The sequence below is a fragment of the Perca fluviatilis genome, chromosome 1 (assembly GCF_010015445.1).
Source record: "Perca fluviatilis chromosome 1, GENO_Pfluv_1.0, whole genome shotgun sequence".
In the NCBI taxonomy this organism is placed as follows: domain Eukaryota; kingdom Metazoa; phylum Chordata; class Actinopteri; order Perciformes; family Percidae; genus Perca; species Perca fluviatilis.
The window spans coordinates 23,140,495-23,166,848 of record NC_053112.1 but is presented as its reverse complement, the minus strand read 5'-3'; the positions used below and the strand labels follow the sequence as shown (position 1 = coordinate 23,166,848).

The window sequence follows — 26,354 nt, the reverse complement described above, 5'->3', positions numbered from 1 at the left end:
ACTGTCTTGTACACTGCCATAAACCACAAAAAAATGGAGGTGAAACAAATCTGCTTGTAGCATTATAATTACCTCAGGCCGGGCTGACTTGGCATGTTTTATCCCTCTCCTGATGATCACCTGCAAAAAGTTATATCATATCAAAGTGTGATTTGAAAACAGTAAAAAAAAAAACTAAAACTAAAGCTGTTTTAGTTAGACACAACGGGTCAAAATACTGTAATTTAGACGTACCGTCATCGTAATCACATGTAGGGGGCCCACGATGGTCATCTGGAACAAATTAAAAGATTTTACTGTAGGTGGTGGGTGTAACACCATCACCATATTAAGCAGTTTAAATTTGTGACATGCAAGCATAGGCAGATCCCCAACGTCGAGTGTCCGAAACATGAGTCAGGTTATATTCTCAGGTTATATACTTCCCCTGTCATCTTTAAAATGAGGTGAAAGCCAGGGAGCAGTTTAGATGTGTTGACACCCAGTTAGTGCAGGGACAGTAAACTGTCTTGGTCAGTGATCAACATGTGCTCCAGCTGAGTTAACAAAAAAACCCACAGGTGGAGTACATGCTCCAACAGGCTTGGACTGAGATCTTGGGTGAGTAATTTTGGTTCCAAACTGTCTCAAAATATGCAGTCCAGGAGGCCACTGACTCAACTATTCATCAGTGAAAGAAAAAAAGCAAAGTATTAAAAAAAGATCTTTACTTTAGTAGTTTTAGCTAGCTAAACCACTCATTAATCTGTCAGCAGGTCTGTGGCAGATCTTTAGTGTTTCAGGCCGCTAAAACGAGCTGACAGATAGAAAAATCCACAGATAGAACCTTTATTTAAACCTCTATAGAGAGCAGAAGTTAGAAGAAAAACAGCAGCAATATTCTGTCCAAAGATGGACGTACTCATAAGGGGTGTTGTGGAGTGTCTCCGCGCCTCTGTTAAGAAAATGATGAATTAATGACAATTAGATATCTACTTGTGCTTCCATCACCAATCTTTGTGAGACATTTTGTAGAACACTAATTAACAATGGAAAGTGTTTTCGTTCAACTGTTTTAGACAAATGATACTTAACAATAACAGAGAGTGTACTTTCCCAACCTGAATAACATGCTTACTTGCTGTTTTACAGGTTTTTCAACCTCCAAGTATTATCTCATCCTTCATCTATTATATGGTTATTTTCTGTTAGCTCTATTGTTTACAGAAAGCCACTGATGCAATCCCACACAACATCTGAAAAAGTTAGTATTCAAATATCACACTGAAAATAACTTACAATAAGTTCATACAAGTCCATCGGAACAAGAGCTAGATGTCATTAAATCTGAGTGCATTTGTTTTTTGGCTGTCTACATGTGGTCTAAAGATTTGAATGTGATACAACCTTTTTTCTAAGAGGAAGCAGGAAATAATACATTAAACCAGCAATGTTTTTCATGTTATTCTTCCCTTTTTATGTACATTATGTTAATACTCAAAAATGGTTAAATTAGACCAAAAGCCAAATGAGGGCCTGTGTAGGTACTCACGTTGAGATCGCTTTCTATAGATCAGCAGCGCCAACCCTACGATCAGAGATCCGATGACCACCACAGGAGTGACTATTTTGGAGGCTGGACCCAACACTTCCTCCGTATGTGGATCTGAATAAATCAAATTGAACAACAAAGACTGAATGCTGTAATACTTCAGATCATGTCAAAAAGAGTAAAGATGTAAGTGTTGTTAAAATGAGGTATGCACACACTGATGGGAAGCCCCCCCTGTAATACTCTAGCAACCTACAGGACATTCACTTTCACTTTCACTCCCAGAGGAGTCTGCAAAATTTGGGATTCAAAAAAGACATTCAGCTGTGGCAGCTTTAAGAACGTACAGTACATAGACGATCAGATAGGGTGGCTGTGAAGTTGCCAAGTGAACCACAAGTAACATTGCTGTGTCTTATCAGGCCTGGACCGTCATGCATAGTTTTCCGTCTTTGTGAGGGACATTGTTTTGAAGAGGTCTGATCAGATTAAGAGACATGTTGCCCCCTAACTATTTAGTGTTTTAAAAACAACTACAGCACAGATGATCTTTAGTTATGCATTTAAAAAAAAAACTTGCGTATGAATATTACCAAGGTCTGTCTGACCTGCCAAGATGTTTTCTTTTCATGACCAACACACTCCTTAATACTTGCCTGGGTCCAGACCGTTGAATCTGTCCGCAAAACATACACTACAGTTGGCTTGTGTTTTAGATTCCTCTTAGCTCTTAGTTGCACAATACTAAACGACGGTGTGTTTATGTTGCTGTAGTGACATGCGTCGCTTTAAATTTCAGGTAAAGCATGACCTCACTTGTAACAGTGGCTGAAATTACTGCATGACATTTCATTGTGTGAAGCAGGATTGGGCCAATAGGCCTAAAAGGTGTAAAGCATGGTGCTCAACAACATTTACCTTTATTTTGTGCATTTTGTACTTCAAATGTGGCCTCTTCCTCTTTGTTTCCACTGGCATTGAACACTTTGCAGGTGTAGTTGGTGAAAATGGATCCTTTCAGCAAAGACAGCTTGCTAGAGAGGTTAAACAGACCACTTTCTGTCTGATTCGCCTCCATTTGAGAGCTTTTTGTCCACTCCGTGTTGTTCTCATCAAACCAGCGAAGTTGACCTTTTGGGTAGCCACCATCAGAATCACACATCAGGGTAACATCTGTATTAAGAGGTACTGTCTCAGGGTTGGAGTGGATAGTTGGTTTGTTGTATTTGGCTGCAAAGAGAAAGCAGAAAGCAAACATCATCATTCAGCGGAATGTTGCACCATGACGTCCATCAAATGACACCAATAAAATATCACAAAATTGTTTGACGATCATTATATTTAAAAAGTACAATATAGTGCAATGTAAGCATAGATTGTATGGTGGTCAATAAGACAAATAGACAACAACGGGTATTTTTGGATGATTTTTAACATTGAAACTGAAAGTACTGTATAAGGACAGAAAGGGAAATACCAATCTGCTAGGCCAGGAAAGTCCCCAGGATCTCTAAACAATCTTCATCCCTTCAAGGCAACAATTTAATCTTTCAAGTCAATTTTTTTTAACCTTTATTTATTCAGGAAAGGTTCACTGAGAGGAAGCCTCTCTTTTGCAGGAATGCCCTGATCATATTCACACAGTTGCACACATTCACACCTGGAAGCTGCCCAGTACAACCATCTGCTGGCCACTGAGCAGCTCCACTGGAGAGGTTGGGGTTAATGGCCTTGCTCAGGGGCACCTCAGTGGTGGTAATGAGTGAGGGACAAGCGCTGCTCTTCCACTTTCCCCACCCAGATTTGATCCTGTCAGTCTGGGGATTGAACCGACGACCTCCCGGTCACAAGCTTGTGTCTCTAACCTCTAACCTTTAGGCCACCACTGCCCTTACAATGACTTTTGATTCATGACTCAAAATGGTCATCTCTTTGTGCCAAATAGTTGTCAAAAAGTTTCAGTGGTCAACCACGACTGATGGCTCTCACCTGTGACCTTAAGGCTGGTGCTGTCCTCGCCGTCGCCGCTGTTTGTTATCACCGTACATTTATAAACTCCCTCGTGCTCTACAGCAGTGTTGGTGATGAGCAGGGATACGTTCCTGTTTCTGTCATTCCAGGATGGATCAGCAAAAGAATAGCCTGGCTGGGGTTTATTTTTCCCTTCATGAAAAACCAGTAAGGGACGATCCTCCTTCGTCCAAGTGACCACCCGGATTTCTAGATCTGCCAGGTCTTGTGTGGTTTTGACAACACACTGCAGCAGTGACTGCTGGCCATACTGTCCCACCTTTTCAGCCTGGCATTCCACATTTACAAAACCTGTTAAAGAAAACATGTTTTTTTAAAGGGATACAGTCTTACATCAGTAGCAAGCTAGCATGGAATTGCCAGAAAATGTGAAACATGATAAACATTCTCAAATTTCAGCTAAGCAGTACGCAAAAATTTGTTTTTGAAAACATTTTATGCGACAAATGGGCAATACAGTAACATAATCTTGATTCATCTTTAATCAAACCTGCCGAGCTTGGCAGTTTGATCTGAGTTTTGTGAGCCTGGTGTGTTCCACTGGACGCAGTGTGCCAGTTACGTTTGGTAAGTACATTTGGTAAACATGACGCTCCTCTGTCAGTAATCATCTTAAACCTGCCCCATGTAAGGTAAATTGTTGTTATTGGCCCGTCCAGGTTTTGAACGTGACGGGGGGCCAGATGTATCTGCCAGAGAAAGTGAAACACGAGCTTGCAGATTCGTTTGGTTTCCAGGCTAGCGGCAAGCAGCATTTCATACTGGAAATTGTCAGATTACAGGAGAACTTACCTGCGTTTGTATTTCCTGTTCTGATGTAGATGGCAGTGAAAAAAAGGAGGATACCCATTGAAGCCATGTTAGTTTACCTGAAACGACAAAACAAACATACAGTACACATGTTTTAACTCACCAACTAAAATGCAGGATGTAAAGAGCAGTCAATTATTATGCAATAGAGGTCAGTGTTTTAGGGGCTGGTTGGTCTGGTTTACTGGATGTACATTGCTGGGAGTTTTGCACTGATAACTCTGCACAAGATTTCTCTTTTTCAGTAGAATCCACACATTAAAACCCTCTGAGGTCTAAGCCATGTTTTCCCATCTTTAGTTCACCAGAGGCCTGTACTACGAAGCAAGATCAACATGGCCTGGATTTCTTTCAGTAATCCGGCTTCACTAACCCTAACAACTGCGGTCCTGGATAACCGGTGTCACGAAGGTGGTTATCAACTAGTTCAATCAACCTAGGTTTGTCCAATCTAGAGACGCGCACGTTCACATAAAAGAGGCGGTGTTTGCGCACCACGACCAATCGCAAACATCTACCAGAGCTGCATGTTATATATATAAGAAGAGCAAATTATAATTCTACATAAATATGAAGAACACAGACTCGGTTTTCCAGGGAAAACGCAATACAGTCGCTGCTTCCTAAAACAGGAAGGAAAGCTGGCTAAAAAAAAAAAAAATAGCTGATGCTGTAGATAAATCACAACTCCAATATCACTTCCCCATCAGTCAGGACCAAGATCTGGCCATAATTACACTTGGGCTTTCCATAAACTGTCATTGCTTTAGCCTATTATTTCAGTTGCAACCTTGGTAGTGGGAAGCGATCGTGAGAGCAAATAAAAAAATATAAAAACATAATTCAAACCGCTGTGCGCATTGGTGACACACGGCTCAAGAAGCCAATATGTAATTCCCTCCCATTAAAATATATAGACTATATAGGCTTCATATCTCCTTTCATGGTCTCCTTGTGTAATAATTTGCACAATCAAGTTATAGACATCGTGTCTTTCAGGAGAACCTGGGCTATCAGGATATTCTCGTTGCAACGGAGCATTTCTCTGCTTCTAAACTACGCTGTATTGATCTGGAGATATTAAATAAGACATATTAAGTATTTATTGTCTGTCGCTGGCGTAAGCGTCGACAATAGGGGTTAACCATAGTGGTGTGAACCAATCTTTGGTGCAATGAACAAAATAAAAGGTAGATTAGATATGTTATCTGGTGTTTTGGAGGTTGTATTTTTGTACATTGTCTTTTTTGTTTTAATAAAATTATCCTTAGAAATCCTTTTTTATCCTTAGAAATCCTTTTCTATAACAAATTCTTATCTCTGGCCACATTACCATAAAATCTAACCAAAGATGTATGCTTCTGACATAAATCACATCAAAAACTTAGACAGGTGCATAGTTTTGCAACAATCTTGAGCTGGTTGGACAAGATGAATTAAATTACCAGTGGATCTATTGTACTTTTACAATGCAATTCACTCTGAAGATGGAACCCATAACTGCACCCTTATATACGTGTGTGTGGAGTTAATCAGCAGGTGAGGCCTTCAGCTGATGTGTTGTGACAGGTGCTGGTAGGAAAACTAAATAATCTTTTTTTGTTTTGTTTTGACACAGGATATTTTTCCTGTGCCATTACAAATGCTGACTTGTTGTAGAAATATATACAAGTAAAATAAAGAAACTAAATATGGATAAAGAGGATACAGGTGTGTTGTAAGTCCCATACTGTTGAGCCTGGCAGTAGCAGACTTAGCCAAATGTTGTCAATCTTAGCAGCAAACTTAAAGTGTCTGCAAGATTATGAGTGACGATACCCCTTACTGTGGTGTGAAATGTCAAACTAGCACAGGTTAGGAAATAACCTTGGTGACCCCCAGAAAAATGACACATTGATGAAGAACTCTGTGTACCGCTGCAAAGTTTCCCGGTGTGCTATAGCATAGGCGAGCAACTTGAAAAGACCCACTCCACTAACATTCCCACAAAACAATAAATAATAAAAATATACAACATAAAGCTTCAAAGGGAAGGGTTAGAGGAGCTATTTACCCAGCATTGTTAGAATTATCTGTAACTATACTAGTCCTAAGTCAACTGAGTGCACCACCTTGTACTGTATATCCACATTAAAAGAGAGACTGTTAGTAATTTCCAAAACATTCTCATGTAATTTCCCACCCTTGTGTGACGCATTATGGTTAAACCTATTTACACAATGATAACTAGGGCTGGGCGATATGGAGAAAATCAAATATCACAATATTCTTGACCAAATATCTTGATGTCGATATGGCGACGATATTTTAGGATTGACAATTGGTGCTTTAACAAAATATTATTTACACAATGAGATTTTAGATAAATAATCATCAGAAATGTCGATTTAATGACAAAGTGTGTAAAGGCAAATTATACAACAGCTAGAACAGTCTGTTGAGTTCAGAAAATTACATCACTTGACTCTAATGCAGCCTTCAAAACCAGGAAAAGACCACACTTAATATATCCGCGATTTTATGATATCCAAAATCTAAGACGATTCTCATCACGATAGATATATGATCGATATATTGCCCAGGCCTAATAATAACCTAGTTAGTTTGAAAGCACACCTTTTTAAAGGAGTGCCACCGATGCCGGATTAGTGAATGCACAAAAAACTATTAGTAGCTCATCATCCAGCATCAAAATGACTTAGTCTGTTCTAAACCAAGGTGAAACTACTTTTCTCTCAAAACATAAAAAGCTTTGGAGTATTAAATACACACTAGATCTTGCATGGATGAGAATCCAATTCTCAAACTGACACTTAAATTCCACTTTTTACACATAAATATAACTTTAAATGAGATGATTCTAGTTTTGTCACCAAGGGAGCTCTATTTAAGCATGCAGTAACACAAGTCAGGGTTTTAATCGGAGTTTGCTGAAGTACAGAAATTGTGCAGAGCTCACTCTGGTTTAGCTTGTGCTGAGTGCTGAACATGTGTGGTCTCTTGTCCCATTTCCTTATACCCTCCAGCAATTACAAGGCTTCTCCTAATCTGATCCATGTCTAGGTCTCTGTTTTCACTTTTGTTTGTGTTAAGTAGCTATTTTGTCATGCTTACCGAGTGAAACACCTTGCATGCATGTGTCCTTTTGTTTGAGAGAAGGTCACCCTGTATCTCTCATCTGGCAGAAACAAAGCAGAAAAAAAGGCAAACTGGGACTGTGAAGCTACATGAAATGTAAGTGGAAAGAAGTAAAAGGATGGAGATGTCCGTGACTTTATCTGTTGCTGAGTTATGTACTAATTTAACCCTTGTGTTGTCTGCCCGTCAACCATGAACCTGCTGTCCTTTTGGGTCAAAATTGAAAATGAACTTTGTTGTGGTTTTTTGACGTTTTTTGCGCTTTTTAAAAGTTTTTGTCACTTTTTTTCCAACACTTTTTTTAATTCATGGTCAATAAACTTATTTTATGACATTGTAACAATTTCTTTTTTTTTTTTTAAAGCAGAAATTATGAATTATTTAGACTAATAATTAAGATCAGAGGATGTTGAGTGGCTCACAGACTGGTATATGTCAAAGTTTAGTCAGGATACTGTTTTGAAACCATTTAAACAATTATTTTTAGTTGAAAGAAACACATATTTCCCATATAAAAAAAAACAACTTTGAAAATGGTTCAAATTTGACCGAGCGAAACAAGTGTTAAAGGTTGTCATAGTTGAATTACAACAGTTTGGTGGGTAAAATAGGCATACATTATATCCTTCGAGTTTTGTTAGATCGTTTGTTCATTCATTCATTCATAGGCTAGGCTAGTGCTGTAGGGGTGAACTAGCCAGCTAGCAAACTGCACACGATGGCAGACAATGCTAATATTGTCGACCTGATTTTGGCAAAGCCATTTGAAAGTCTTCCTTAAACAGCAGGGTTAGATCAACACCTAAGATTGATTTAGTGCAAAAGACAGGGCAAATTAACAGGTCTGTTCAGCTCTCCTGGTATGACAAATTTAGCTGGCTGACTGGAAGTGCTGTGACAAAGAAAATTTACTGCTGGCCATGCCTCTTGATGAAACCTCACGGATATTATAAATTATTAGAATAATTATATTATTATTGTATTATATAATTTAATTATTACATTATTATTATTATTATAAATAAATGGACAATTTTTATGATGTAGGCCAAAAATGAGCTTCCCCTCTTTGAATGAACAGCAGCCTAGTACCTCAAAGTCCCATTGACATCCCTTTCCCCCTTCCTGCAAATCTCACAATTTGAAACTACTGCTGAAAACGGGAGAATCTCAACAAAACTCATAGTTGACGTCAACTTGGTGGCTGTACCTTATGATTAAAGCTTTTGTATTTATGCGTGTACGAGCACTGGGCGCAACTACCACATTTATAGTTACCGTCTGGCATACTGAGAAAGGACGTTGTGGGTTGCGGACATATATCAATTTTAACTAAGCAATCTCTTAAATTAGGGGCAGACTTGAAAATAAGCTTAGGTTTTTCTGAAAAAACTCATTAGTTTAGGGTCCGAATCAATAATGTCCCAATATTTGTAGACCGATTTTCTGAATTCTGACACCAGTGGGGAATATTTTACGCAGCATAAAGGGGACTTATTTGGATCTTTAGGGAGCTTTTTTTGATCAAAGACACTCTATTGAGGAATCTTTTGCTCAAGTCTACAGCCTGTGTTGTCGCTGCATAAGTCTAATATACAGTCAGTGCTGGGTTTTGGCCCAGACTGATTTAAAGAGAGAAAATACTGGAGTGCTTCCAGGCCACCATCATATGGAATATTTGTGTACAAACTCTGAACATCAAAAGTAGCCAACAGCAAGTTGTCAGAGGTAACAAAGGTTTTCAGTGAATTGATAAAATTGATAGAGTCACATACAGTTGTGTTCAAAATAATAGCAGTCCAACATGACTAATCTCATAAATCAAATTTGTTGGTAGAAGTGATAATTCTACATGGTAAATAATTCACTAGTAAGTGTTGTAGAGTCATAGAAAACCAACAAACCCAACAGTCATGACATGCATGCTGCTCATTCTGTGTAATTAGGGGTCCAAGCCGAGTCTGCAAGAACCGGTGGTAGCAAGAGCTACACCGTTCAGCACAGGACTGTGGAACCCTATTGTTTTTTCTAAGGATTAATCTTCTTCATTATTTTTCTTCTCTGCCTAAAACTCTGACTACAGCCTAAAACATACATGGTGGGGGTTGCCATTTTCAGGACTGGTCCAAAACTCCGCCCAGGACCTCAGTCGCAACAATTGACCCACTTCCACCACTAGGTGGCGCTATAGCAGAAAAAATGTGTTTGGCCCTATACCTCCCACACCGTACACACGACATTCAAAAACCATACATCCACATGTTCCCTGGATCCAACTGAATCATGTGATATAGGCCACGCCCATTTCCACCTAGACTTTTATGCGTGAAAAATCGTGATTTTTCAAAAACCTACTTTTTCGATCTCCTCCTAGACCGTGGCACGAAATTTGGCAGGTAGCATCTCCAAATGAGCCTGACAAAAAGTAAATAAAAAAAAAAATGTATAGGATAAAAATTGTGCATATTACGCACAAATTAATTTGTGTAGCTAACTATGAAAACACCAACTTTGCCATATTTCGGCCAAAATAAATGCTATCAATGCCAACCTTTAGATTCTTGCTTGCCATGACTCTCTGAAGGCCCCCCAAGTGTTTTACGAAAATTGGTCACTAGGGGGCACTACAAATACAAAAAGTTTATATCTCATGAACGGCTCATCTGATTTTTTTAAATTTGATGGGTACCATCTAGGGGCACTCCTGAGGCAAACTCTAGAGTGGGGTACTGAGAGGTCAAAGTGGGCGTGGCCTATGGGACCCAAGTCTAGATTCACCACTTACACTAATGTGAACAACTTCAAATTTACAGAGTAGGTGGACAATGGGTCATGGACCACACCTACCAAAAATTACACATGTGGACAACTAGGTGGCGCTATAATGTTTTTTTGCCTTTAACTCCCACATTACACATCGCACATTAGAAAATAAATAAAGCTGAATCACATGATATAGGCCACGCCCATTTCCACTCCAAAGTTTTTTCACAATATTGTGCAATGCGCAAAACCAACTTTTTCGAACTCGTCCTAGGCCGTGCGACCGATCTGCACGAAACCTGGTAGATAGCATCTCCAGATGGACCTGACCAAAAGTTACTCAAGGAATTTTGCTACGTTAAAGTATGCGCATTTGACGACCAAACAAATTTTCCTAGCTAGCTACTAAATATGGGCTGAAATATGTGCCACCAGAAACTGAATTTGAATCATTTATATTTGAATTTGAATTGCTAAACTTGAATAATTGCATTGAAAAACTGAATTTGAATCACATAATTTGAAATTGTATTGTTTAATTTGAATCATTGCATTGAAAAATTGAATCTGAATAGTATAATTTGAAATTGAATTTATTCGTTTGTAACTGAAGTCCAATACAATTTGATCTTCACTGAAAATTCAACTCTCTATATATCCTCACATTCAGTTCTCACAATTCAGATTACCAAATTCAATTTCAAGTTACTGAGACAGACATCCGGGTACTTGGAGGATGAAGGAAGAGCAATCGGCGAGGCGATAGGTAGAGTTCAGATACACAGGACTCCACTTGGCCAATCAGCACCTACGTTTTGGGAACACAGCCTACGCCTTGACCCAGAGACTCATAGATAATATAATCTACCTGTTCACAATGTTCACAATGTAATGCCTGGTGTTAGTAGGCCTAGGTTTATTAGTCACATTCTTCCACTTAAGTAAACTTAAAGTGAACTATTGCTACTTACCTTAGCCTAGCCTACTGCATGCAAAATATTGTGACTATCCATATTTGAAAATACATGTTAATTAATTTAAAATTTGATTATTTTTTTTTAAAAATTTTAATCAACTCTAATATCTGATCGTTTGTCTCCTTCCTTAGAGCGTTTATATACATATTAAAGTTAGTTTTGTTTGTGATTTAAAAGTGTAGCTTTATCATCATGTGCAGTAACAAACAAAACAAAGAGACTAATTCATGTGCTTATAAAAAGAAAATTTATTATAATCAGTTCACAGATCTGAGTCCAAACAGAAACTTCACCCTTCTGAACTAAGAGGTTCTGCTTCAAAGTGAAGTTTAAACAGACTGAAATGTCCAGGCTCACTCCTCCACTATTCATTTCATTTATTTCTGCATGTAGTTATTTATTTAACGAGACTTAAAGGGGTGATAGAATGATTATATAGGGTATTTCACACTGTTCCTTATGGTCTCCTAATGGGGTATGTAACATTGGTTGGGCTGAAAATGGCCTGGTTGATATTTTATTGGCCCTTATGCATCCCTGTGTTTTGGCCCTATTTGTAACAAGAGCTTTTCTTCCAAATATGGTATGGTCATGAATATTTAGATGAGCTGTCGCTGATTGGTTGAGCGACTTGCCATACGCACATATTAGAGACGCGCGCTGATTGGTTGAGCGAATCCCCAATACACATACATTAGAGAGGCGACAGAATCTCATATTCCAGACACTGCAATGTTTCATTACCAAATTCACTTCTGAGACTTTTTTAAGCGAGAAATCAACTATATAAAGCTGAAATATGGGCCGTTTTACAAAATTTGATGGCTAATTGCAAATTTGGTAAGACGTGTCGGACTTTAGGAGCTCCACACAGTCTGACGAAGCGGCAGCCTGCTGGGCTCCATACCCAGGGGTAAAGTCACCCTTTGTGGATACTGCACTCCGCGGGCTCAGCGGCCAGCTGCCGGCATAACTTATAATATATTTACGGTTTGAATTTCGGTCCGCCACTTTGATTTTAAGGCATTTTTATGAACGTGAGGCGTCTTTGTAGGACAAGCAGCTGCTTGCAATATGTCCCATTCATTACAATGGGGAAATACGCGCTAGCTAGCTACACTGTCGCCATAACTAAATTATATTTACAGTTTGAATTTCGATCCACACTTATATAACATCATTCCCCAATGTACTTATAAAGCTAACCGTTGTGTCCGATTTGATTTTAAGGCATTTTTATGAAACGCAAAGCGTCTTTGTAGGACCAGCAGCTGCTTGCTATATGTCCCATTCATTACAATGGGGAAATAGCCCGCTAGCTAGCTACACTGTCGCCATAACTAAATTATATTTACAGTTTGAATTTACGTCCACACTTATAACATCATTCCCCAATGTCTTATAAAGCTAACCGTTGTGTCCGATTTGATTTTAAGGCATTTTTATGAACGCCGGTCTTTGTAGGACCAGCAGCTGCTTGCTATATGTCCCATTCATTACAATGGGGAAATACCGGCGGCTAGCTAGCTACACTGTCGCCATAACTAAATTATATTTACAGTTTGAATTTTGTCCCCACATATATAACATCATTCCCCAATGTCTTATAAAGCTAACCGTTGTGTCCGATTTGATTTTAAGGCATTTTTATGAAACATAAAGCGTCTTTGTAGGACGAGCAGCTGCTTGCTATATGTCCCATTCATTACAATGGGGAAATATCGCAGCTTGCTCCACGTTCGCTATAACTAAAGAATATATTTACAGTTTGAATTTCGTCCCGGCATGAATATTACAGGTTCCTCAAGGTCTTACAAAGCTTAGCTAACACTTGTCCAATTTCGGATATCAATTGAATGTATTTTTGTGAATGTCAGAGTTAGAAGGAGGCTAGCTAGCTCTCATTGATGGACTCCATCTCACCGCGGCTCTATCAATGAGACTTCGCGGACAAGAGCTTTATTTCCCGATTGTTTGGTTTAAATAACTCAACACACATACCCATTATAAGATTAACAGGACTTTGCGGGCTCGCGGTAAAGATTGCCGGGTGTAACAAGCTCGCTGACACTTGCGGTCAGGGTGGCGATGTAGCAACCCAGGCAGCACCAACACCGGCACTAAACTCCGACACACAGTCGGAGAAAATTTACAATTAGCCATCCTTTTGTAAAGTGGCCCATATTTGAGCTTTATATGGTTGATTTCTGCATAAAAAAGTTTCAGAAGTGAATTTTGTAATGGAATAGCAGAGATCTCGCGTGAGCCAAGCTAGATTCAGAAGACTACCTGATCTCCAGGTCAGTTGTGTAGCCTATGTAAATATTGGGGAAGCGTGACTGTTCTCTTAAGGTTCGGACCTGTGAACTGTTATCCCTTGCTGTTTGTTTTTGTCATTTCTTTCGTTCCAACATCCAAAAACAGTTTGGTATCTTTAGTGCTATTCCTGCGCCACTGAACTCTACCTATCGATCTGCACTCGATTGCTCTTCCTTCATCCTCAAGTACCGGATGTCTGTCTCAGTAACTTGGAAATTGAATTTGCTGATCTGAATCTGAATAGTGAGAACTGAATGTGAGAATATATAGAGAGTTACATTTTCAGTGAAGATCAAATTTTATTGGACTTCAGTTACAAGCGAATAAATTCAATTTCAAATTATACTATTCAGATTACATTTTTCAATGCAATTATTCAAATTAAACAATACAATTTCAAATTATGTGATTTAATTTCAGTTTTTCAATGCAATTATTCAAGTTTAGCAATTCAAATTCAAATTAAATGATTCAAATTCAGTTTCTGGTGGCACATATTTCAGCCCATAACTAAACACTAACTTTATCATATCTCTGCCAAATTAAATGTCATCAAAGTACTTGAGATCCTTGTTCAACATCCCACTCACGATGCTCTATGTACCAAATTTGGCGTATATCAGCCTTTAGGGGGCGCTATAAGCAACGTTTGTTGCATCAGAGGAGAAATTCATGGATTTATCCCTGGTGGGGTTGTGTGTGGTTTCAGATCTTTCTCCACCGTGGTCCAAGAGATTCAGACATCCTCGCATCTGCCACTCAGACAGCTGCAGTGGCTCGATTAACCTATTGAAAGCCCTTTGTTCAAAAGATACTTTTACTTTTAGTATTGTGCTTCTTTCAACTCGTGACTGGATTGTTCAGACTGTAGCTTTGTGGCTGAACTTCTTATTTGTCCAGTTGGCAATGTAAGAATTCCTAATTGCACCCACACAAACCCACATAGCCTGTGGAAGGGGGAGGGGCTGCCCCCTGCCCCTTCTGTGTGTTGGCATAATAGAGACCATTTCAAATAAGCCAAACCAAAGCATGTTTTTCTTATTTTGATTATGTATTGAAGAACCTAAATGATACAGCTTAGACATAACAAGACACAGTTGTGACTGCACCATGCTCAGTCATGAACCGAAAAAATCAAGGTTCAGGCAAGAGGTGGAGATCAAAACGTGTGAGTAATAAAAAGGAAAGTAAGCAAAGTATTTACAAAAGAGCAGTGCGGTGTGGCAATAAGTACCATCAGTAGTACAGAGGTTGCATGGATAAAAGGGATATGCGAGTCTAACACTTGACTTTCTAAAAGGGAAGGAAATAAAAACATCAGGCTCATCGCAGATATTTTTTCCCCACTTTTTGAAGTTAAGATGATATTGCCTAATATTTGGCAACATTTAAACTCTTGAAGTGGTATGGCAAAAATTTATCTCTTGATGGGCTTTCTCTTTCAGTATGAGTCTTTGTTTATCATTTCAAGTGTGAATACAAAACATTTTCAAAGTTAGTGGACAGCTGGTCAAACAGGTTTCTTTTTTTTTTTTTGGGGCTTTCCCTTTTATTGACAGTGGATATACCAGAAAGGGGAAGAGATAGGGGATAACACATGCGCAAAGGGCAGCAGGTCAGATTGAACCCTGAGCTGCTGTTGGGGCCTCAGCCAACATGGGGCAAATGCTCTTTCTGGGTGAGCTAGAGGCCACCCTCGGTAAAACAGGTTTCTAAAGTAGTCCCAAGCCTCATGTTAGACTGCCAGTTCACGATGAGAAACTTTTTTGAAACAAAGAGCAAGATCGCAGAAGTAAAACTTGACCACCCTTTTATGTGACTATAATAGATCAATTCATCCCTGCATTTAAATTACCCTGCATGGTCTGAATCAACATCTCTAATCACTAAGCTTAAGATAATATTTAGCTAGTGACTAAACATTATAAGACCTCAGTGTTTCTCAAGAAATGAAATATAGACAGTTACAACCAAGCCATTAGGGGCAGAAGTGGCAGACCACCAGTTTTTCAGAAAGCCTTAAGTAAGGGACTGAGATTTGTTCCAACTACTCATACTAATGACTTTGAGACTATTATTGATTTCCAGAAGTTTTTTCGTAACTTAAGATTGAGGGAATTTTTCCATTCTGATATGAGAGACAATGTAACCAGGAGTGATCCTCCTTTGGACCAAGTCTAAAGGTCTGCCACTTCTGCCCCTAGTATCTTGGCCCATAGTCGCTTCAAGAAAAGGTCTACATTCATTCCTCCTAAGCACCACAACGCCTCTCTTGACACAATTGCCATTTAGTTGAGAATGATGTAAAGGGTCTATTAAAAAGAAAAAATAATACGTGTACAATAATCTGTCTAAAGAGGAAAGAGGAACTGTAATGGATTTGAGGATAATAGGATGCTCAAAACAGATGCTCAAAGTAGGTTCTTTTAACACTTTTTATAGTGTGTTGATCTATCGCCCTCCCGGCCCGGCAAACATCTTTCTTACTGATTTTACTGACTTCCTATCGTCTATCATCAAACTGGAAAAGGTCTTAATTATTGGAGACTTTAACCTGCATATTGATGATTCTACATGTAACACAGCTGCTGATCTCCTTTCTATCACAGACTCTTTTAATTTTACTCAACACGTTACTGGACCTACACACATTAAGGGTCACACCCTGGACCTTGTCTTCTCTCTTGGTGTAGATATAGCAAATGCACGTGTGGAAGATGTTCTTGTGAGTGATCATAGTTGTGTGTTTTTTGAGATTAACTTTCCTCTTGATCCTCCGCCCCTGAGAATTAGGGCCCAAAGGCGGATTATGAATCATGATGCTGCTGAGAAGTTCTCTGCCTTGTTCGACCCATGTTCTCTGATGGGATGCAGTGATGCAGATGTTTTTATCCAGTCTTTTAATACTCAGTGTTTAACAATTTTAGATAAAATAGCACCTGTTAAATCAAGCATTATCCCTCATAAAAAATCCTGTCCTTGGATTGATGAAACAATCCAAAGTTTTAGGAGAGATTGTAGAAAAGTTGAACGTCTCTGGAAAACTACTAAACTTGTGGTTCATAGGATTCACCTTAAGGATCTAAGGGTTACTTTAAACGAGATGCTGAGAAAGGCCAGAACTTGTTTCTTTTCTCAGCTTATATCCTCAAATAAGCATAATCCCAGAATTTTATTTGACACCATTAATGCTTTAGTGTCTCCTTCTGGCCCACAAGCAAGTGTGTCTTCTAAATCGGACTGTGATGAATTCCTCCACTTCTTTGTGAATAAGATCAGAGATGTTAGGACCAACATCTTACCATCACTTCCTCAGAACTCTGCATGTGACTTGTCTCCCGCTCATTTTTGGTCCACTTTTAAACCTGTGACACTGAATGACATCATTTCTCTGCTACAGACTTTGAAACCCTCATCTTGTCCTATGGATGTTGTCCCTACTGTGCTATTTGTACAAGCTTTTGACTCCATTGGCCCCTGCATTGTTGAGATGCTAAATACCTCACTTTTAACTGGTGTCGTTCCTAGTTTTTTAAACATGCTGTTGTTAAGCCTGTACTTAAAAAGCCCACGTTGGATCCACTTCAACCTAAGAACTACAGGCCAATATCAAAACTACCTTTCATGTCAAAAATTTTAGAAAAAGTTGTAGCAGAGCAACTCACCCTTTTCTTAGAGAAGCACGAGCTGTTTGATAAATTCCAGTCTGGTTTCCGTAAAAGGCATTCTACGGAAACTGCACTTCTAAAAATCTCTAGTGATATTATGATGTCAGCTGATTCAAAGGATTTTACAGTTTTGGTCCTATTGGACCTTTCTTCTGCGTTTGACACTATCGATCATACCATTATGATAAATAGACTTCGTGATCTGGTTGGGATGTCTGGATCAGTTTTAAAATGGTTCTCATCCTACCTTTCTGGTAGACGTTTTAGTGTTCATGTTAATCAGATATTGTCTGAAACTGCAGAGTTGTCGTGTGGGATACCTCAGGGGTCTGTCTTGGGACCTATTCTGTTCCTCTTGTATATATTTCCTTTAGGACAGATAATTAGTCAATTTAGAGACATATCGTACCATCTCTATGCGGATGATATCCAACTTTACTGTTCTTTTAAGGAAACTGAGTTCTCCAAACTGTCATCTTTAATAAACTGTTTGTCTAGTATCAAACAGTGGTTATGTGACAACTTTCTGCTTTTGAACTCAGAAAAAACAGAAACTCTAATTATTGCCCCTGAAAGTCGTATCCCTGAGATAAAGCATCATATTGGGGACTTAGGCTTGTCTGTCCAGCCGAGTCTCAGGAGCTTAGGTGTGGTTTTTGACTCAGCTATGTCGTTGGATCACCACTCTAAATTATTAGTTAGGAACTGTTTCTTCCACCTGAGAAATATCTCTAAGTTAAGACCACTTGTCACTAAGGATGAATTAGAGATGATCATTCATGCTTTAATTTCTTCACGCTTAGATTACTGTAACAGTCTTTTTACTGTCTGAGTAAGAATCAGCTTTATCGTCTCCAGACTGTTCAGAACTCTGCTGCAAGGCTTTTAATGCACATTAACAAAAGAGCACACATCCACCTGTTTTAGCAGCACTTCACTGGTTACCAGTCCAGTATAGAATTCAATTTAAAATTCTTGTCATTACTTTCGGGGCCCCTTGCACGGTCAAGTTCCTTTCTACATCTCTGATTTGATACAGCTACATACCCCCACCCGTAGTCTGAGATCATTAGGTCAGATGCTATTAGTGGTTCCCCGCACTAATTTTAAAACTAGAGGGGATCGGTCATTCCAAGCAGGGTGGCTCCTAGGCTGTGGAATGACTTGCCTCTCGCTACGTTGTGTGGATTCTGTCGAATCTTTTAAAAGCAGCTGAAGACTCTGCTGTTCAAGGCTTTACTTAGTCGATGGGTTTTTTATGGTTGTTTGTTATATTTTCTATTTGTATTTCAATGTGCTCGTATTGTGACTTCTTGTGTTGAATTGCATTTCATTGTGAAGCACTTTGTGATTTTTATCTGTGAAAGGTGCTATACAAATACATTTTACTTACTTACTTACTTACTTACTTGGATTGTGGTACGGCCTGCTGATAAGGAGGGTGTTGTTTTGCAAAATGTTGTGGATTATGAAAATGAAATTAAAAGACCACTAAGTGTTTTAACATATTAGCCTTTGATCCTACTAATAGGTTGAAGATTCGGGTACATTCCCAACTAGAACATCACTTCAACAATGGGGAGTTTGACAAAAATGGCTTTGAGTTTCTTAAGGTTGAACATCCAGTGATCCCTGTAATTTACACACTCCATAAAATACACAAGGGCTTAAATATCCCTCTGAAGGGAAGACCTGTTGTTAATGGGATTGGTAGCCTAACAGAAAATATATCTGCTTACGTCAACTATTTTATTAAATCAGAAGTGGTCACCCTTCCTTCTTATATACAGTTGTGTTCAAAATAATAGCGGTGTGATTTTAAAAAAAGTGAATAATGCTCAAAATCCTTTGAATAGCTTTTAATTCCATAATATCAATGCATTGGGAACACTGCACATTCAATTCTAAATCAAAACATGACCAAAATTGATCAAGTTTGTGTGAAATATTAGGCTGTTCACAAAAAAAGCAGTATTTGCATTTTTCTTTACAAACTCAAACATTTACTGTATAAACTGAAAAAATGTCTCAAGGGTTTGCTTTACTTTGAATCACTGCACTAATATTTAGTTGCATAACCATTATTTCTGAGAACTGCTTCACATCTGTGTTGCATGGAGTCGACCAACTTCTGGCACCTGTGAACAGGTATTCCAGCCCAGGGCGATTGCACTGGAATGTCCACAATTCCTCTGCATTACTGGGTTTTGCCTTAGAAACAGCATTTTTTATGTCACCTATGGGATTGAGGTCTGGGGATTGGGCTGGCCACTCCATAACATCAATCTTGTTCATCTGGAACCAAGACTTTGCTCGCTTACTGGTGTGTTTTGGGTCATTGTCTTGTTGAAAGACCCATTTCAAAGGCGTTTCCTCTTCAGCATAAGGCACCATGACCTCTTCAAGTATTTTGATGTATTGAAACTGATCCATGATCCCTGGTATGCGATAAATAGGCCAAACACCACAGTATGAGAAACATCCCCATAACATGATTTTTGCACCACCATGCCTTACTGTCTTCACAGTACTGTGGCTTTAATTCAGTGCATGGGCGTCCGTCGGACAAACTGTCTGCGGCCCCTAGATCCAAAAGAACAATTTTGCTCTCATCAGTCCACAGAATTCTCCTTTGGCCAGTCAGTGTGTCCTTTGTAAAAAATTCAACCTATTCAGTACATGTCGGTGGTGTGTGTTTTTTTTTTTTTTTCCCAGCATTGGGACTTTGCGGGGCCTCTAGCTAATAGCTTTGCTTCACATAGCCTTCTTCTGATCGTAACAGTACTCACAGGTAACTTTAAGTCTTCTTTGATTTTCCTGGAGCCAATCATTGTTTGAGCCTTTGCCATTTTGGCTATTCTTTGATCCATTCGAATGGTAGTTGAGTTTTTTTGTTTTTTTCCCATGTCGTTCAGGCTTTGGATGCCATTTCAAGGCATTTGAAATCAAGATTAAACTAGAACTGCAAGCAGTTATGACGGGCCCAAAAGCCTCCGATGCCAGTTGCCCCGCGCCCGGGGGCGCTGCGTCAGTCGCCCCGATGACCCGAGGGAGCTGCGCCAATGCTGGACCTGATACTTGGGGAACAAACATTGGTGAATATCGAGAGGTTTGATGCACAAGGTCTGCGGTGATCTGCCATTGCAAATGTAGTGGTTAACAGTTCATCTCCATGCATGTACAGACTACCTTTAACAATTCTCTACAATAAACTTCCCCGACCACAGGGGACAGCAGAGAGATGAGAGAGTGACTGAGAGGGTGGAGGGGGCCGAGGTGTGGTGGTTGAAAGAGCAGGGGGAGGTGGTCAGGTTGTTGTAAATGGTGTCATAGGCGCGGATTTATTTTTTGTCCGTGGGTGCTCACAGGCATAAGCCCTTTAAAAAAAAAAATAAAAAAAATAAGTAGTCAAAAATTGTTTGCATTTCAGAACACACACGCCTTAACAAAAGCCGTAAAATAGGCTTTCAACTCAGGACAGGGCCACTTCTCACAAATGCAGATATAGGACTGGAGATGAAAAGATTAACTGGCACGTAACCTCAAGCATCTTCGTGGGAAATTAAGACTCAATAACACCAACATAACCAATCACACTATGACAGACGCTCCACTCAGCACCAACTGCAATGTTTAATTGCACACTATCAGCGCCTATGAATGGTGTTGATTTTGGATTAAAAAAGTGGGAGAAAAGAGTTACATTTGTCCACTCTGAAGGTTGTAGAAACTTTGTCAGGTGGGTTAAGAAGTTTGTTTATTGTAGAACACCAGGGGAGCACGCGAAAACCAAAACGTAATGGTAGGAGGTAAACATCAGTAAATATTAAGTGTGAGCTACAAGGTCTGTGATACATTCCCATTGCAAATATTCCATTAACATTGATTAACAGGGCCAAAACACTTAAGTTGATTATAGCACCCCCTAATGGCCGATCTTCGCCAAATTTGTTACAGATTCTCAGAGTGGCATGCCGAACGAGCATCACAAGTTTCGTGTGGATTGCATTTACTGTGGCAGAGAGATTGCAAATTTCCCATTGAAATGCATTGAGTTATTGGCCAAAACAAATAAACGTTGCTTATACGCGCCCCTAAAGGCTGATATACGCCAAATTTGGTACAGAGCATCGTAGTGGGATGTTGAACAAGGATCTCAAGTACTTTGATGACATTTAATTTGGCAGAGATATGATAAAGTTAGTGTTTAGTTATGGGCTGAAATATGTGCCACCAGAAACTGAATTTGAATCATTTATATTTGAATTTGAATTGCTAAACTTGAATAATTGCATTGAAAAACTGAAATTAAATCACATAATTTGAAATTGTATTGTTTAATTTGAATAATTGCATTGAAAAATGTAATCTGAATAGTATAATTTGAAATTGAATTTATTCGTTTGTAACTGAAGTCCAATAAAATTTGATCTTCACTGAAAATGTAACTCTCTATATATTCTCACATTCAGTTCTCACTATTCAGATTCAGATCAGCAAATTCAATTTCAAGTTACTGAGACAGACATCCGGGTACTTGGAGGGATGAAGGAAGAGCAATCGAGTGCAGATCGATAGGTAGAGTTCAGTGGCGCAGGAATAGCACTAAAGATACCAAACTGTTTTTGGATGTTGGAACGAAAGAAATGACAAAAAACAAACAGCAAGGGATAACAGTTCACAGGTCCGGAACCTTAAGAGAACAGTCAGCCCCAATATTTACATAGGCTACACAACTGACCTGAGATCAGGTAGTCTTCTGAATCTAGCTTGGTCACGCAGATCTCTGCTATTCCATTACAAAATTCACTTCTGAAACTTTTTTATGCGCGAGAAATCAACCATATAAAGCTCAAATATGGGCCGCTTTACGAAAAGGATGGCTAATTGCAAAATTTTCTCCGACTGTGTGCCGGAGTTTAGTGCCGGTGTTGGTGCTGCCTGGGTTGCTACATCGCCACCCTGACCGCAGTGTCAGCGAGCTTGTTACACCCGCAATCTTTTACCGGCAGCCCGCAAGTTCAAGTTAATCTTATAATGGGTATGTGTGTTGAGTTATTTAAACAAACAATCGGGAAATAAAGCCTCTTGTCCGCGAGTCTCATTGATAGAGCCGCGGTGGGGTGGAGTCCATCAATGAGAGCTAGCTAGCCTCCTTCTAACTCTGACATTCACAAAAATACATTCAATTGATATCCGAAATCGGACAAGTGTTAGCTAAGCTTTGTAAGACCTTGAGGAACCTGTAATATTCATGCCGTGACGAAATTCAAACTGTAAATATACTTTAGTTATGCACGCGTTGAGCAAGCTGCGATATTTCCCCATTGTAATGAATGGGACATATAGCAAGCTGCTGCGTCCTACAAAGAAGCTCTTGCGTTCATAAAAATGCCTTAAAATCAAATCGGACACAACGGTTAGCTTTATAAGACATTGGGGAATGATGTTATATAAGTGGCGTGACAAAATTCAAACTGTAAATATAATTTAGTTATGGCGACAGTGTAGCTAGCTAGCTGCGGTATTTCCCCATTGTAATGAATGGGACATATAGCAAGCAGCTGCTGGTCCTACAAAGGAGACGCAGCGTTCATAAAAATGCCTTAAAATCAAATCGGACACAACGGTTAGCTTTATAAGACATTGGGGAATGATGTATAAGTGGCGTGTGAAATTTTCAAACTGTAAATATAATTTAGTTATGGCGACAGTGTAGCTAGCTGCTGCGGTATTTCCCCATTGTAATGAATGGGACATATAGCAAGCAGCTGCTGGTCCTACAAAGACGCCTCGCGTTCATAAAAATGCCTTAAAATCAAATCGGACACAACGGTTAGCTTTATAAGACATTGGGGAATGATGTTATATAAGTGGCGTGACGAAATTCAAACTGTAAATATAATTTAGTTATGGCGACAGTGTAGCTAGCTAGCTGCGGTATTTCCCCATTGTAATGAATGGGACATATTGCAAGCAGCTGCTCGTCCTACAAAGACGCCTCACGTTCATAAAAATGCCTTAAAATCAAAGTGGCGTGACGAAATTCAAACCGTAAATATATTATAGTTATGCCGGCAGCTGGCCGCCGAGCCCGTAGTGCAGTATCCACAAAGGGTGACTTTACCCTGGGTATGGAGCCCCGCGCAGCGGCTGCCGCTTTCGTCAGACTGTGTGGAGCTCCTAAAGTCCGACACGTCTTACCCAATTTTGCAATTAGCCATCAAATTTGTATTGTAAAACGCCCCATATTTCAGCTTTATATAGTTGATTTCTCGCTTAAAAAGTCTCAGAAGTGAATTTGGTAATGAAACATTGCAGTGTCTGGAATATGAGATTCTGTCGCTTCTCTAATGTATGTGTATTGGGGATTCAGCTCCAACCAATCAGTGGCGTCTCTAATATGTGCGTATGGCAAGTTCGCTCAACCAATCAGCGGCGCAGCTCATCTAAATATTCATGACCATACCATATTTGGAAGAAAAGCTCTTGTTACAAATAGGGCCAAAACACAGGGATGCGCAAGGGCCAATAAAATATCAACCAGGCCATTTTCAGCCCAACCAATGTTACATACCCCATTAGGAGACCATAAGGAACAGTGTGAAATACCCTATATAATCATTCTATCACCCCTTTAAGTCTCGTTAAATAAATAACTACATGCAGAAATAAATGAAATGAATAGTGGAGGAGTGAGCCTGGACATTTCAGTCTGTTTAAACTTCACTTTGAAGCAGAACCTCTTAGTTCAGAAGGGTGAAGTTTCTGTTTGGACTCAGATCTGTGAACTGATTATAATAAATTTTCTTTTATAAGCACATGAATTAGTCTCTTTGTTTTGTTTGTTACTGCACATGATGATAAAGCTACACTTTTAAATCACAAACAAAACTAACTTTAATATGTATATAAACGCTCTAAGGAAGGAGACAAACGATCAGATATTAGAGTTGATTAAAAATACTCAAATTTTAAATTAATTAACATGTATTTTCAAATATGGATAGTCACAATATTTTGCATGCAGTAGGCTAGGCTAAGGTAAGTAGCAATAGTTCATTTTAAGTTTACTTAAGTGGAAGAATGTGACTAATAAACCTAGGCCTACTAACACCAGGCATTACATTGTGAACATTGTGAACAGGTAGATTATATTATCTATGAGTCTCTGGGTCCAAGCGAGGCTGTGTTCCAAAACGTAGGTGCTGATTGGCCAAGTGGAGTCCTGTGTATCTGAACTCTACCTATCGCTCTGCGCTCGATTGCTCTTCCTTCATCCTCCCAGTACCGGATGTCTGTCTCAGTAACTTGAAATTGAATTTGGTAATCTGAATTGTGAGAACTGAATGTGAGGATATATAGAGAGTTGAATTTTCAGTGAAGATCAAATTGTATTGGACTTCAGTTACAAACGAATAAATTCAATTTCAAATTATACTATTCAGATTCAATTTTTCAATGCAATGATTCAAATTAAACAATACAATTTCAAATTATGTGATTCAAATTCAGTTTTTCTATGCAATTATTCAAGTTTAGCAATTCAAATTCAAATATAAATGATTCAAATTCAGTTTCTGGTGGCGCATATTTCAGCCCATATTTAGTAGCTAGCTAGGAAAATTTGTTTGGTCGTCAAATGCGTATACTTTAACGTAGCAAAATTCCTTGAGTAACTTTTGGTCAGGTCCATCTGGAGATGCTATCTACCAGGTTTCCGTGCAGATCGGTTGCATACGGCCCTAGGACGAAGTTCCGAAAAGTTGGTTTTCGCATTGCACAATATTGTGAAAAACTTTGGAGTGGAAATGGGGGTGGCCTATATCATGTGATTCAGCTTTATTTATTTTCTAATGTGCGATGTGTAATGTGGGAGTTAAAGGCAAAAAAAACATTATAGCGCCACCTAGTTCTCCACATGTGTAATTCTTGGTAGGTGTGGTCCATGACCCATTGTCCACCTACCCTGTAAATTTGAAGTTGTTCACATTAGTGTAAGTGGTGAATCTAGACTTGGGTCCCATAGGCCACGCCCACTTTGACCTCTCAGTACCCCACTCTAGAGTTTGCCTCAGGAGTGCCCTAGATGGTACCCATCAAATTTAAAAAAATCAGATGAGCCGTTCATGAGATATAAACTTTTGTATTTGTAGTGCCCCCTAGTGACCAATTTTCGTAAAACACTTGGGGGGCCTTCAGAGAGTCATGGCAAGCAAGAATCTAAAGGTTGGCATTGATAGCATTTATTTTGGCGAGAAATATGGCAAAGTTGGTGTTTTCATAGTTAGCTACACAAATTAATTTGTGCGTAATATGCACAATTTTTATCCTATAATTTTTTTTTTATTTACTTTTTGTCAGGCTCATTTGGAGATGCTACCTGCCAAATTTCGTGCCGGGTCTAGGAGGAGATCGAAAAGTAGGTTTTGAAAAATCACGATTTTTCAGTAAAAGTCTAGGTGGAAATGGGCGTGGCCTATATCACATGATTCAGTTGGATCCAGGGAACATGTGGATGTATGGTTTTGAATGTCGGTGTTATGCGTTGTGGGAGGTATAGGGCCAAACATTTTTTTCTGCTATAGCGCCACCTAGTGGTGGAAGTGGGTCAATTGCTGCGACTGAGGTCCTTGCGGAGTTTTGGACCAGTCCTGAAAATGGCAACCCCCCCAATGTATGGTTTAGGCTGTAGTCAGAGTTTTAGGCAGAGAAGAAAAATAATGAAGAAGATTAATCCTTAGAAAAACAATAGGGTTCCACAGTCCTGCTGTGCGAACGGTGTAGCTCTTGCTACCACCGGTTCTTGCAGACTCGGGCTTGGACCCCTAATTACACAGAATGAGCAGCATGCATGTCATGACTGTTGGGTTTGTTGGTTTTCTATGACTCTACAACACTTACTAGTGAATTATTTACCATGTAGAATTATCACTTCTACCAACAAATTTGATTTATGAGATTAGTCATGTTGGACTGCTATTATTTTGAACACAACTGTATGTGACTCTATCAATTTTATCAATTCACTGAAAACCTTTGTTACCTCTGACAACTTGCTGTTGGCTACTTTTGATGTTCAGAGTTTGTACACAAATATTCCATATGATGGTGGCC

The 26,354-nt window shown here is 39.2% G+C and overlaps 1 protein-coding gene across 4 annotated transcripts in view; it reads right to left on the bottom strand.

The window, feature by feature from the left end:
- Nucleotides 1-26,354, bottom strand: part of LOC120556399 (CD276 antigen-like) — a 66,457-nt gene that overhangs the window by 1,957 nt on the left and 38,146 nt on the right. Inside the window, exons 2-9 of one of the 4 annotated variants that reach the window (XM_039796009.1) lie at nucleotides 7,487-7,550; nucleotides 4,355-4,431; nucleotides 3,521-3,853; nucleotides 2,450-2,761; nucleotides 1,532-1,645; nucleotides 902-934; nucleotides 235-273; nucleotides 73-120 (exon numbers count right to left, since the gene is read on the bottom strand). In XM_039796009.1, the coding sequence (XP_039651943.1) occupies nucleotides 74-120; nucleotides 235-273; nucleotides 902-934; nucleotides 1,532-1,645; nucleotides 2,450-2,761; nucleotides 3,521-3,853; nucleotides 4,355-4,421 (945 nt within the window). In that variant the 5' untranslated portion in view covers nucleotides 4,422-4,431; nucleotides 7,487-7,550 and the 3' untranslated portion in view covers nucleotide 73. Of the gene's footprint in view, nucleotides 1-72; nucleotides 121-234; nucleotides 274-901; nucleotides 935-1,531; nucleotides 1,646-2,449; nucleotides 2,762-3,520; nucleotides 3,854-4,354; nucleotides 4,432-7,486; nucleotides 7,551-9,865; nucleotides 9,885-26,354 lie in introns of those variants that run through there. The other 3 variants (XM_039796000.1, XM_039796015.1, XM_039795991.1) reach the window with 3 other exon arrangements.